A 12444-nucleotide genomic window follows, 5' to 3' on the forward strand; every position below is an offset into this window, starting at 1 on the left:
CAGCCACAGAAGCCTATATCTCTTCCAGGGACGGCTATGTGTCTTTTTTCTACTAGTGTCCTCCTTGCATGGTCAATCAGCTTTTGAGAGCAGCCTACTTCAGACAGATTTACCATACTGTTTGTATTTCTTAACAATTGATGGAAATACAATCAGGCAGATTCAGTGACTTGAAAATATTCAAGAACCCATCCCCTGGTTTGTTTAAATACAACTGACTGTAAAAATAAGTCCCTTCAGCTGCTCCCTTGCTATCACTCAGGGTTACCACAGCAAATCCGAGGTGGATTTGCCGTTGAATTGGCACACGTTTTACGTTGGATGCCCTTCCTGACCCAACTCCACATTACATGGAGAAATGCAGCAGAGGTGGGGTTTGAACAGTGAACCTTTGATCAAAGTATGCTGTTCTTCTAAAACAATGTCTGGAACAACCCATTTTACTCAGATTTTCAGAGAGAAATGCACTACAATCACCATGTACAACATTTGCTGCCTTCATCCTTAAATAAGGGCCACCTGTAAGGGTGTAACAAGAGTCACAGAAAGAAAATGCAGACATTGCTATGTTTTTGAACAGTCCAATATTCCTTTTTCTTCACTTTCTGTAAAGTGATAAATCTGATACATTTTCTTCATGTTTTGATTTGGAATAGAATACACAGTATTCCCAATGTATTCGCATATATGGAAATAAAAGCTATTGTAAGGATTTTGAGCTTTAGTCTCTTTTCAAACACAATGGTATTATTATGAAGACAACTGTAAGCGATAGAGGAATTTTCTTTGGCACACTATAATTTTATTTATTAGCCTTTAAATGACATAATATGACACTGCCAATCTGATCAAAATTCAAGTTGTCCAGAAAAAAATTAAAAAGTTCCCTTGAAGGGAAAAACAGCCTTGAACTACGTTCAGTAGTAACCCATACAATTTATTATAGTGACGTTCTAGATCACATGAAGGCTTCCCCCAACTTGGGTGAGGGCTGCTCGGAAGCACAGTGACAGCCAGTCAGAGTACAGAAAAGCACAGCGACATCATCTGGTTGTTTGCTTGATCACAAATTCCAAGATGGAGGAAAACTTCTCCGAAATGGCTTATTTCTGTATAAATCTAACATGTTTCGCATATATTATGTAAAAGCTAACAATAAATAAACACCTCTAAATCTAAAACTGCTGTTTTTGTAACCAAATAACACCTCTGAAGTGATTTACTGGACATCTCACGGATGTCAGCGCACATGCTATGTGCATGCCCATCATCCAAGGTCAAAGGCAACTTCTGGTCATTTTAAAAGCTCATTTAATTTTTAATTTGAGCTTTATTTAACCAGGTTCGTCCCATTGAGATCAAGATCTCTTTTACAAGGAGACCTGGACAATTATAAAGTTTCCAATTCACCTACCCTGCATGTCTTTGGGTGTGCGAGGAAGGCGGGGCACCCGGAAGAAACCCACGCAAACACGCAAAGAACACGCAAACTCCACACAGAACGGCCACAGGTGGAAATCAATCCTACGACCTTCTTGCTGTGAGGCAACACACTAATCACTAAGCCACTGTGTTGCTCATGGATGCGCACACGTGCCAATTCCTGCAGACAGCAAGAGAAGGAAAATAAAATATTACTTATGGAATTCCCCCCAATATGTTCTCTTTATTACAGTGAGCTGTAATTTTGCAACATGTTTCAAAAATAAACTAACATAATGCTTGGATTTCAGGAGAAACTAAATTTTGTCAGACTTGAATGGCTGGCTTTAACTAAAAATGTGACAGGTGAAGAAGGAAAAAACAAAAACAAAACCCAAAGCCAAGAATCTTGGGTTCACTTTAATAAACTGAACTAATAATATAATTTCTCCACTTTAATTATACCAAAACCTTTTCAAAAAAAATATCTAAAGTATCATGCGCACGGGCAAGTCAGCTTCTTAAAGTATTCTAAAAATATGCACTATATACATATACACTATAATAGTAGATATATTTTCCAAATGAATCCAATCCAAATTGGGTGCGAGTGTGTGTGTGAGACAAAATTCATCATTTTAATTAAATTAGAAATTTAGTCTTTCATTTTCTCTACTATTCTACAACTACACAGTCTGCCTCTGTTTTCAGTTCCCTCTGGCAAATTAATAAAACTGAATTGTTGATACTTGAACTTTATTTTTGAACTTAATTATTTATCATAAACAATTCTCAAGTTCTTGGTTTCCATTCCCTTGATCAATGCCACATACTTCCTTTACATTCTTTTGAGCAGAAAGTATAGAGGAAGTGACCTGAATTTAACTAAAAAAAAAAAAGTTTCCCAGGTGGCTCAAGAGTTTACCTGGGAGTCAGTTTCGGGTCCAATTTGCACAGTTTTCCTCGGCGTGCTAGCTTAATAGAATTTTGTAGCAACAATTTCCTTCCACACTGTTTGACAGCTGTGAATGCAGTCTGTAGATCACTGTGCACTGTCTCTATGCTGCAAACACCATTAGCAAAATTCCAAGCAAACATGCAAATCTGTACATTACTGACCAACGAGTGATGGATCAGCCAAGCAGAAAGACAAATGCTACTATGGCCATGCAGGACAAAAGCATAAACACACAAGGCCAAAATTACTTTATAATCTAGATTCCTAGATGGTTGGAAGTACGAGGTCTGTTAGAAAAGTAACGGACCTTTTAATTTTTTTCAAAAACTATATGGATTTGATTCATATGTTTTTACTTCAGCCAAGCTTGAACCATCGTGCGCATGCGTGAGTTTTTCCACGCCTGTCGGTTGCGTCATTCGCCTGTGGGCAGGCTTTGAGTGAGCACTGCTCCACCCCTCTCGTCGTTGTTTCATTGCGAGGAAATGGCGGAATGATTTGGGCTTTTTTTTCCCATCAGAATTTTTTCAGAAACTGTTAGAGACAGGCAGCTGGAAACCATTCGAAAAATTCATTTGGCTTTCGGTGAAAATTTTACGGGCTTCACAGAGAATAAGGAGTGTTACTACAGCTTTAACGACGGCCCACACTGGCGCACGGCGCGCCGCGCTCCGAGCCGCCATCGAGAGGCAGAAACCACCACATCATTTCTAAATGGATGGCTGTGTGGAGCCGGGACCGTCGTGTGCAATTTCTCTGGTTATCACAAGAGCTGGACATCAGCCATTTTCCGGCAGATTTCACTTTTAACAAGAGATTTTGTCATGGAAAGCCGCGCGGAGGCTTCGCGCGTCACGACCGATTCGCTGATGAAGCGAGACAAAGGAACACCTCCATTTCGGAGTGTTAGAGGACAAGTTGGGACATGCCTATCTCGGCTTTCAGTGCTTACCAGTCGAGTGAGTATAAGAGAAACTGTGGAGAGCTGGGCATGTCCCAAATTGTCCTCTGGCACTCCGAAATGGAGGTGTTCCTTTGTCTCGCTTCATCAGCGAATCGGTCATGACGCGCGAAGCCTCCGCACGGCTTTCCATGACAAAATCTCTTGTTAAAAGTGAAATCTGCCGGAAAATGGCTGATGTCCAGCTCTTGTGATAACCAGAGAAATTGCACACAACGGTCCCGGCACCACACAGCCATCTGTTTAGAAATGATGTGGTGGTTTCTGCCTCGATGGCGGGTCGGAGCGCGGCGCGCCGTGCACCACTGTGGGCCATCCTTAAAGCTGTAGTAACACTCCTTATTCTCTGTGAAGCCCATAAAATTTTCACCGAAAACCAGATAAATTTTTCGAATGGTTTCCAGCTGCCTGTCTCTAACAGTTTCTGAAAAAAGTCTGATGGAAAAAAAGCCCAAATCATTCCGCCATTTCCTCGCAATGAAACGACGACGAGAGGGGTGGACCAGTGCTCACTCAAAGCCTGCCCACCGGCAAATGACGCAACCGACAGGCGTGGAAAAACCCACGCATGTGCACGAAGGTTCAAGCTTGGCTGACGTAAAAACATAGGAATCAAATCCATATAGTTTTTGAAAAAAATTAAAAGGTCCGTTACTTTTCTAACAGACCTCGTACAGTTTGTCAACTACAGCATCTTGACAACTTTAACATGTTCAATTAATGCTTACCATGTGAAGAATCAAGCATTACATATAATATTCCTAATGTTCAGATTAATTATTTGCATAATTAATAAAGGGGTCTGTTATTTGTACACGAGTATGGAGTTCCATGTTCTCAACGTTTCAAACTACAGACTTTGTTCTGTTAAATGCATTCAAAAAGGAATCCATGCGACACATTGCATTCCTTTAATCTATAATTATTTCACAAACACCCTGGCTAAGTTGAGGCTACGGCATAATTCAAGTGAGCTTGTATGAGCTTAGCACATCTAAATTGGGAAAAGCCATAATGTTTACCACTTGAAATGCCACATACTGGATGGGAAACAGGTAGACGTCTATGCAAAGCACAAAATCACATAAGGATACGAGAAGACAAGTTCAGCAATTTTGTCATTGTCACAACCCATTTGTCACCGTAACATGGACTGTGATGGTTGTTGTCTCCAGTGCATTTACAGAAAGACTAACTGAACTGGGTTCAAAACAAGCCGGGGGGGGGGGTTGGTAGTCCCTGTTCAACCCACTGTGTTACCGTTAGCCAAATCAACACAAGACTTGGAACTGGAAAGCTGAGACTTATGAGGTGCACTACACTCCCTTTTTGACACTGAAGTATGCCCAGCCTGTAATACCTCTGCCATTTTTCTGTAATCTCACCAGTTTCTTCCGACAAGCCCTTTAGAATAAAAGAAACCTGATGTTAGCCACCACAAAGAAAACCAGTAAATGAGTCCTAAAAGTAGCACAATGCAAGTGCATGACCAAAAACCTTGGCAGCAAAGGCTGATGGATGTTCTTGTTTCCAGCCAGTGGTGTAACGGACCACCATAGTTGATCTATACAGACTAACCGCCTTGCCGCCGGCATGCATATGAACTGCTGACTAACTGTAAAGTTTACACAGTAGAGCAAAATACAGATTTGCTGTTACAGTGAATTGTTTTAAAAGTGAATCTAATTGTAGTCTAACTCAGATAAATCTCGATGCAGACTTGCAGTGAAATCAAAGTGAGAGTGGATGTAAAGCACTTGGGAACTTTCCCATCTGGTTTAACTGCTCAAGAGGACCTGAAAGTGCTATAAAAAAAATAAAGGTATCATTATTATGCTCCCATCAGAAAACATAAATGTCCTCATCTTTCTGAAAAAGAACTTGATTTGTTTTGTTGCATATCTTTCTTAAATTACTTTTTTTGAAACTGAAAAGGCTTACTTTTTTAAAGAGATGTTCAAGGGTATTTTTATTGGCTAGAACTATGTATTATTTAATATAACAATTATGTATTTTATTTAAAAATATTATTTAAACATTTTACATCTCATTTTCATTTCATTATTCTTTGACTTCTTTTTAAAAATGGGAAGCAAAGTGATTTTTCTTGCTTGGTTTTGTTTGCAATGAGCTGTAAAATGACCCATGACTTGATTTGAACGGTGGGTTTTGTGATCCGTTACACCCCTATTTCCAAACACAAAGATGCAGCAGCTCATTTCTGCACAATGCAGCAGATTAAATATACACAATGAATATCTGAGATGAGGCGGGCGGCTGCTTGCCTTCCACTGAGCACTGGTGTCCCATGTGGTAAGGAGTGCCGTTGTGTATCTGTAGTTCTCCCCTTGACTCAGGGAAGGTGTGCATTTGGGCAGAGAGGGAGAGTGACGAGCCATGGTGTGTCTTTATATGCACCTTAAGGTAGGATGCAGTGGAGAAACCTGAGACCAGAAAAACAAACAAAAAAAAAAAAACAAGGCACATTGTTTGACACTCTTAAGGCCTTGGTTAAGTGGGGCACCCTGTAAACAAACTTTCTTCTCTCTAACACACACACACACACACACACACACACACACAATGAATTCAGGTAGACCACTGAATTTTGTCCATTATAATTAAAATCTGCTATACACATAAAATGGACAAAATCCGCTGTATGTATGTAACAGATAAGTTACAGTCAGGACGGGACAAATGATGTATGGGGAATCCCCAGCAACAATTATGCTTATGTATTAAATGTGACTTTGAATAAGGGCCTCCCTCATTTAATGGCTGGGTCAAAACTTCATCTGAAAAAAATAAATGCCTGCCTTAAATAAGCGCCAGGCATTGTGTGCATTAAAAACATTTGGTTGAGTCACTCTTTTTTCTAAGTCCAATGCGGATCCTAAAGTGTGACTTATGCTTTTCCAGTCCATAACCCCGTGGCCATGCAATGACATTGTCATGTGTGGAACTCTTTTAAAGTTCTCCGTTGTGTGTTTATGCAACTTACCACAGGAACAGTGGCCTTTTCTGGATTAATTTGTCCCTCAATGAGCTCCACTTCTTTATACAGTCATCAACCTCCATACAAATGGTATGGTGCGTACAATTTCCTCCATGAATTGCAGGTCATTTAAGCATCTTTTTCTGACTCCTTGTTGTAAAGTTGGTCATATTTGCAAACTTTTCTGTCAAACATATTTGATCCACGATCGAAATGTAATTGGGGAGCGCACTGCCAAAACTAAAATATCATGGAAGAGGAAGGAGTGAAAATGCAAAAAGTGACCAATCACAGCCCTTGTGGTCTCCGTCGTTTGGCAGGTGCATGTCATGCTACAGGGAGGGTTTGCAGCCATGCATAGGGCTCTAATCTAAAGCGGTTGTCTTTGGTTTGCCACACCCAGGAATATGTGTGAAACTTAACACTATATTGCAGCGCAGGCAGCAAACAGCATTTTCTTAATAATCACCAGCCTTGAATAAAGGCAAGCCTGGTTTAGGCACCGGGTCTGAACACGGTTTGAAAAAAATAAACACCTGGGCTTTTAATCAAGGTAATACGGTACCCACTTTCCTTGAATCAGTGAGTGTCAGTGCTGAACTTAATTTCGTTCCTCTGTTGCGGCTGGGCACATCCAGGCTGCTCTGTCCAGTCTGCCGAGACGTTCAACAGATGCTGGCCGGCACCCCAGAGCGTTGGACAGACCTCAGAATGCCCTGCCTGCTGCTGCAATGACTAGAGGCCCTGCTTGTGTTGGAAAACCCCACGTGTTGTGGAATTGGACGCACTAAGATTAAAGACCCAATGTGGACTGCTTTTTAATTTCAATTAAGGACTGTTTTTGTTGATCTTCTGTTTTTCTGTTTCTGTTTTCCGTTAAGAAATTCTTATAAAATTTGTAAAAACCTAACTGTTTGAATGGCTTAAGCAGTGGGTCACCCCCCTGAGTCTGGCTTGCTTGAGGTTTCTTCATCACAGGGCTGTGAAATGAAAACTGCGAAAATTGAGGAAAATTTGCAGGGGGTCTGGGAGACGCAGCCCACCCAGGAGCTGTGGTTTATGGCTTGCGGGGCCCCAGAAACTAAATTAATTTTGTATCCATTTTCAGCATCTACTGGAAGAAGAAAAAAAATCCCAAAAGAAGCGCATATTTAAATGATCTTAGATTCAACATTTCATTTGAACTGTCAATAATAATGTTGAAATAATAGAATATGACTTGAAAGTAGGACCTGGAATGAATTTCCTTTTAATTGTAAACCAAATTATGCATTAATTCAAAACAATTAAACTACATAATTCATGAAGACTGAAAAGACTGTTAAAGCATTTCAAAACCCACAGCTGAAGCTTGTAGAATATTCTGAAAATCATGGTAAAATATCAATAACATACCGTATAGTAAAAAAGTCACATGTGTAAATTCCTGTAAATCCATTCAAAGCCACAATATCTTTTTCTTTTCTTCTTTTTTTTTTCTTTTTTTTTTTTTTTACAGTGAAAGAGTCTACATGAATTAAATGTAATGTTGGCTGAAACCCTGTTTGAACAGCACAATGTTTATTTTCCAGAGACAAACAAAATTCTTACCATGTTTCTTGAGGGCACAAGATGCAGTGAGTTTTTCCCATTTCTTTTATCTGTGTTCATGGTGACGAACTTTAAATTCAACCCAGCGCCAATTCCACAGATTCTTGTCCTTATTAAACTTTTTCAAACCGTCTTTCTCTCCATTTCCCCTTTCTCCGACGTCGCTTTGTGACACAGACATGCCACAAAATTCTTCTTTTAAAAACTTGATGGCTCTTAAAGTATATGATGTCCACATGCTATGTTTAGCTTGGAGCAGCAACACAGCATCGCCGTAGCAACCAACTAGTCCTGCTGTACGGCAACTGTTGCAACAGCCACACTTTGTCAATTTTCTCCGCTGTCTTCCATCGATCCAAGGACACAGATTTGTATCTGTAACACACAGATCAGTGCCCGCAGACTTATAAAACTTGCACGATGTCGTAAAAAAAAAGAACGCTTTGCAATAGACATTTTAAAAACTCAGTGACAATCATGATTACGGAGTACAACAGTAACACCCCCCCGCCCCGTAACGAAATCCGCGGAATTCCTCAGATCCTAGGAGTTTTCACAGCCCTGTCATCGTTATCATCAGAGCAAGTTTTTCCTTACCACTGTCACCTGTAGCCACCCTCCCGGTTTCATGTAATCACACATGCAGAGAAGGGCTTCGTCATTACATTGCAAGGTCAACGTTAAAATTGCCTTCATGCAATGTTGTGCCCCACTGTGGTCTGCATACACCATAGAGTGGTGATTCTTCCCTAACCCTATCATAAACTTATGATAGGGTAGCAAGTGCAGAGTTCCGCCACTGTATGAGGACATTGGAAGTAGCAGAAAAGTAAATGAAGGTGGTGCAGGATATGTATAAAGAAAGTATTTCAGCAATGAGACATTCATTGACAGATTGGCTCAAAACAGATGTGGGTGTGTATTAAAGACGGGCTCTGAGCCCTTTCATATTGGACATGGTGAAAAACAGGCTGACGGACAAAATTAGACAAGAATCTCCATAGACTATGAAATTTCAAGATATCGTGTTCTACAGTGAGAGTAGGTTGAGGCAAGCATGGAGACGTAGTGACATGCTATGGAGTATAGGGGAAGGAAGGTCAATTGGTGCAAGACTGAGTATCTGTGCATGAATGAGAGGGAGTCTTGTGAAACGGTGTGGTTGCAAGGAGTAGAAATGATGAAGGTAGATGAACTTCAATAGTTGGGGCCAACTATTGAATGCAGAGTGTGGCAAATGTGAAGAAGATGGGACAAATACAGTGTAGCGGGTGGAGAACAGAGGCAGGAGTAATTTGCGATATCTGTAAAACTGAAATTTTAGGAGACATTTATGAGACCATCTATGACAGGGGTGGGCAACTTGTCCCAGAAAGGGCCAAGAGGGTGCAGGTTTTCTTTGCAGCCAATGACTCCAGCAGGTGATTTCACTGATTAATATCACTTTTGAGCAGTTAATCAGTGAAATCACCTGCTGGAGTCAGTGGCTGCAAAGAAAACCTGCACCCTCTTGGCCCTTTCTGGAACAAGTTGCCCACCCATGATCTATGATGTATAACTTAGTGGCTGTGGCACTGTAAAAAAAAAAGAAAAAAGAGGCAGTGCTTGAAACCCTGTGACTTCCTTAAGAGAGGCAAGAATGAACAGAATTATGACATATATCATGCAAAGAATGCTGATGAACATGCAGTTAGTTGGTGTGACAGAAGACTATGCAGAGGAGGGGATGCAATGGGGGGGGGGGGGGGGGGGGGGCAGATTATCTGCTGTGATGACACCTAATGCGAGCATCCAGAAGAAGGTAGTGTGTAATAAATATCTGAATGTGGTGTTTCCTGTCATGAACGGGTGAGTGACTGCACTTCTGCTTTTTTTCTGCTGTGTACCTACTTGTGCTTGTGTATAAAACAGCAGCTGATCACTACTCTCAATGGATACACATTACTATAAAAGATACTGTTCATGCAAAGGCAGAACTAAGTGTTATGGTGTACAGTATGATGCTGTTTTTGGACTGTTAAACATGGAAAACTGTGTAAATAAGCTATTTGATTAATAATTCACAGGTCTCACAGTTTCTTAAAATATTCCTTAAAAACTGTGAATGAAGCAACATTTGGATTCATGAATAACCAGAACTGTGGAGTTAATTAATGCACAGGTTTTCCCAGGCTCAAGACCAGTAGCCAAAAGTGACATGGGGCCCGGCCAAATATTGTGTATAGCACACAAACATGTTTACTTATCTGTAAAGCATTACAGCAAGACGTTTCTATCATGTGCCATCTAAGAGAAACTCATTATGCATATTTGAAGAAAAAGATCCAATTAAGGATCATGGGAGGGCTGTAGCCTATCTCAGCAGTTAAAGGACATGAGGTGGGGTACACCCTGGACAGGACGCCAGTCTATCGCAGACTGACAGACAGACATACACATTCACACCCGCACCTATGGTCAATTTAATTTATGCACGTCTTTGGATGTGGGAGGAAGCTGGAGCACATGGAGGGAACCCACATGAGCATGGGAAGAAGATGCAAACTTCACACAGAAAGGCCCTAGATGGGAAGCAACCCCACAACCTTCTTGCTGTGAGGCAAAAGTGCGAACCAATAAGCCATCGTGCTGCCCCTGCTGATGACGCGTCATTAAAATAGAGGTGTGTTGCATATTTAATGTGAAGCAGTGTGATAATGTGCTTTTAAAACATTTGTGTTCTGTGCTGAATGCTGAGCTGCGTGTGCCTGTTCACTCCAATGACACAAGATGAGGGGGAAACATGCATGGATTTAGAGAATCGGGTTTCACTTATCGTAAACTGTTGATCAGAAAAACAATTCTGCTGCCCCAGGAACGCCACTGAAACATATTGATTTTTGTCCAGATTTTATTTTAATTGCAGCTAAAAAATGAACTTGCCATGTCAGGCAAGACAGCAGCATGGAGCCCGATAGCACCGTTCACTTGCCAATGTCGAGTGGACAAGCATTACTGTTAAGCTCTGTAGTGTGAAACAGGTGAAAGTGCATGACTATGTGGAAGGGATACCAGTCCCTCGCAAGGTACCTCCTTGGCCAAGAATGATTCCCATTTAAAAGCTGGGTGGACTGGGATGATGCAGATAAAGTGTCTAGTTTACACATACATTTTCACATTTCTTCCCTCCTTTCTGACAGTAAACTGAGTATCTTTGGGTTGTGCACAAAAGACATTTGAAGATGCGATCATGGGCTTTGGAGCCCAAAATGTTCATAATTTTAACCAAATAACCAAATTACTAATTGATTAATCAAGGAAATCAGAATCAATCATGAAAATAATTATTAGTTGCAGCCCTATTACAGAGCTAGAGAGAGAGGGAGGAAATACATCCAGAATGGTACCATCCCAATAAATACTGTCGCATGGTGCAAGTGGAATCACAGAATTATTTTTTGGACGTATTGAAGGTTATGCATAAAAACACAAAAAAAGACGAGTCGCATTGTTTGGTCACAACACAAAAAAGAAAATGCGCCTGAAAATGTGTAAGTAATTGCAACTTTTCTCCCACCATGTCTGCTGATAACAAGCAAACACACTGCACTGAAGATGTGCACCAGGCAACATTTTTTGGGGGGAAGTTAAATATTTCCAAATTTACTGAGGAATAGGACAAATGGATAGGTGAATAAATAGATGGACAAACACGTACAGAATTTTGCAAGTGCCAAACCATGTACAGATTTGAATCATTTTCAAATCAGCAGATTAGTCGCATTTATCATTACATTGGACAGCTGTTTGAGCTACTAACAGTATAAGGGATAGCCAGTAAGGCGGAGTTACCTTTGTTGCAAACACCACAGTAGTTATGCGTTCCCTCACTGTGTTTCTTGAGGTGGTCAGTCATATAGGCTGCTCGCAAGAACTTGCCACACACTTTGCAGGGGACTTTGTCCTCATGACAAGCAAGGTGTGATCGGAGGCGATCTCTTGTAGCAAAAGAGGCACTGCAAATCTGAAAGACAGGCAGCAATGTGGCAACACCTTTCTCACATTTTGCAATTTAATTTTTAAATTTTAGTAGAAAGATCACAAAGGTTACCTGGCACTTGTGAGGTCTCTCTGTTGTATGAACCTGTTTGATATGTCCATTCAGATGGTCTGGTCTGTAAAAAACAAATGATGTGTGTGTCAAGTTAATCTGAAGTCACCAAAAAATTTACTATTTTTGTTTATGTTAGACTCAACACTGATCAACTTGGGAGGATTTGTAATGAAAAGTACCAAAGTGAATGTTATCTATGGAAACATTATAAATCAAATAAGTGAAGACACAGGCAGCACATTTTTTTTTGTGCTTTGATGGAACTAGAAAATGTCTCATACACACACAAAAAACGTTTTAAATGTAACTTTTTGAAAAGTACTTCTTTCCATATTTTGGAATATTTGCAGTATGTACAACACTTTTTTTTTACCACACACACACACACACACACACACACACACACACACACACACACACAC

The 12444-nt window shown here is 40.6% G+C and overlaps 1 protein-coding gene across 3 annotated transcripts in view; it reads right to left on the reverse strand.

Moving 5' to 3' along the window:
* patz1 (POZ/BTB and AT hook containing zinc finger 1) overlaps positions 1-12444 on the reverse strand; it is a 45988-nt gene that overhangs the window by 10689 nt on the left and 22855 nt on the right. For 2 of the 3 annotated variants that reach the window (XM_034166428.1, XM_034166427.1), the window contains exons 2-4: positions 12020-12083; positions 11761-11932; positions 5627-5785 (exon numbers count right to left, since the gene is read on the reverse strand). In XM_034166428.1, coding sequence (XP_034022319.1) covers positions 5627-5785; positions 11761-11932; positions 12020-12083 — 395 coding nt within the window. The remainder of the gene's footprint in view (positions 1-5626; positions 5786-11760; positions 11933-12019; positions 12084-12444) is intronic. The other variant, XM_034166429.1, reaches the window with a different exon arrangement.

The sequence above is a fragment of the Thalassophryne amazonica genome, chromosome 3 (assembly GCF_902500255.1).
Source record: "Thalassophryne amazonica chromosome 3, fThaAma1.1, whole genome shotgun sequence".
In the NCBI taxonomy this organism is placed as follows: Eukaryota; Metazoa; Chordata; class Actinopteri; order Batrachoidiformes; family Batrachoididae; genus Thalassophryne; species Thalassophryne amazonica.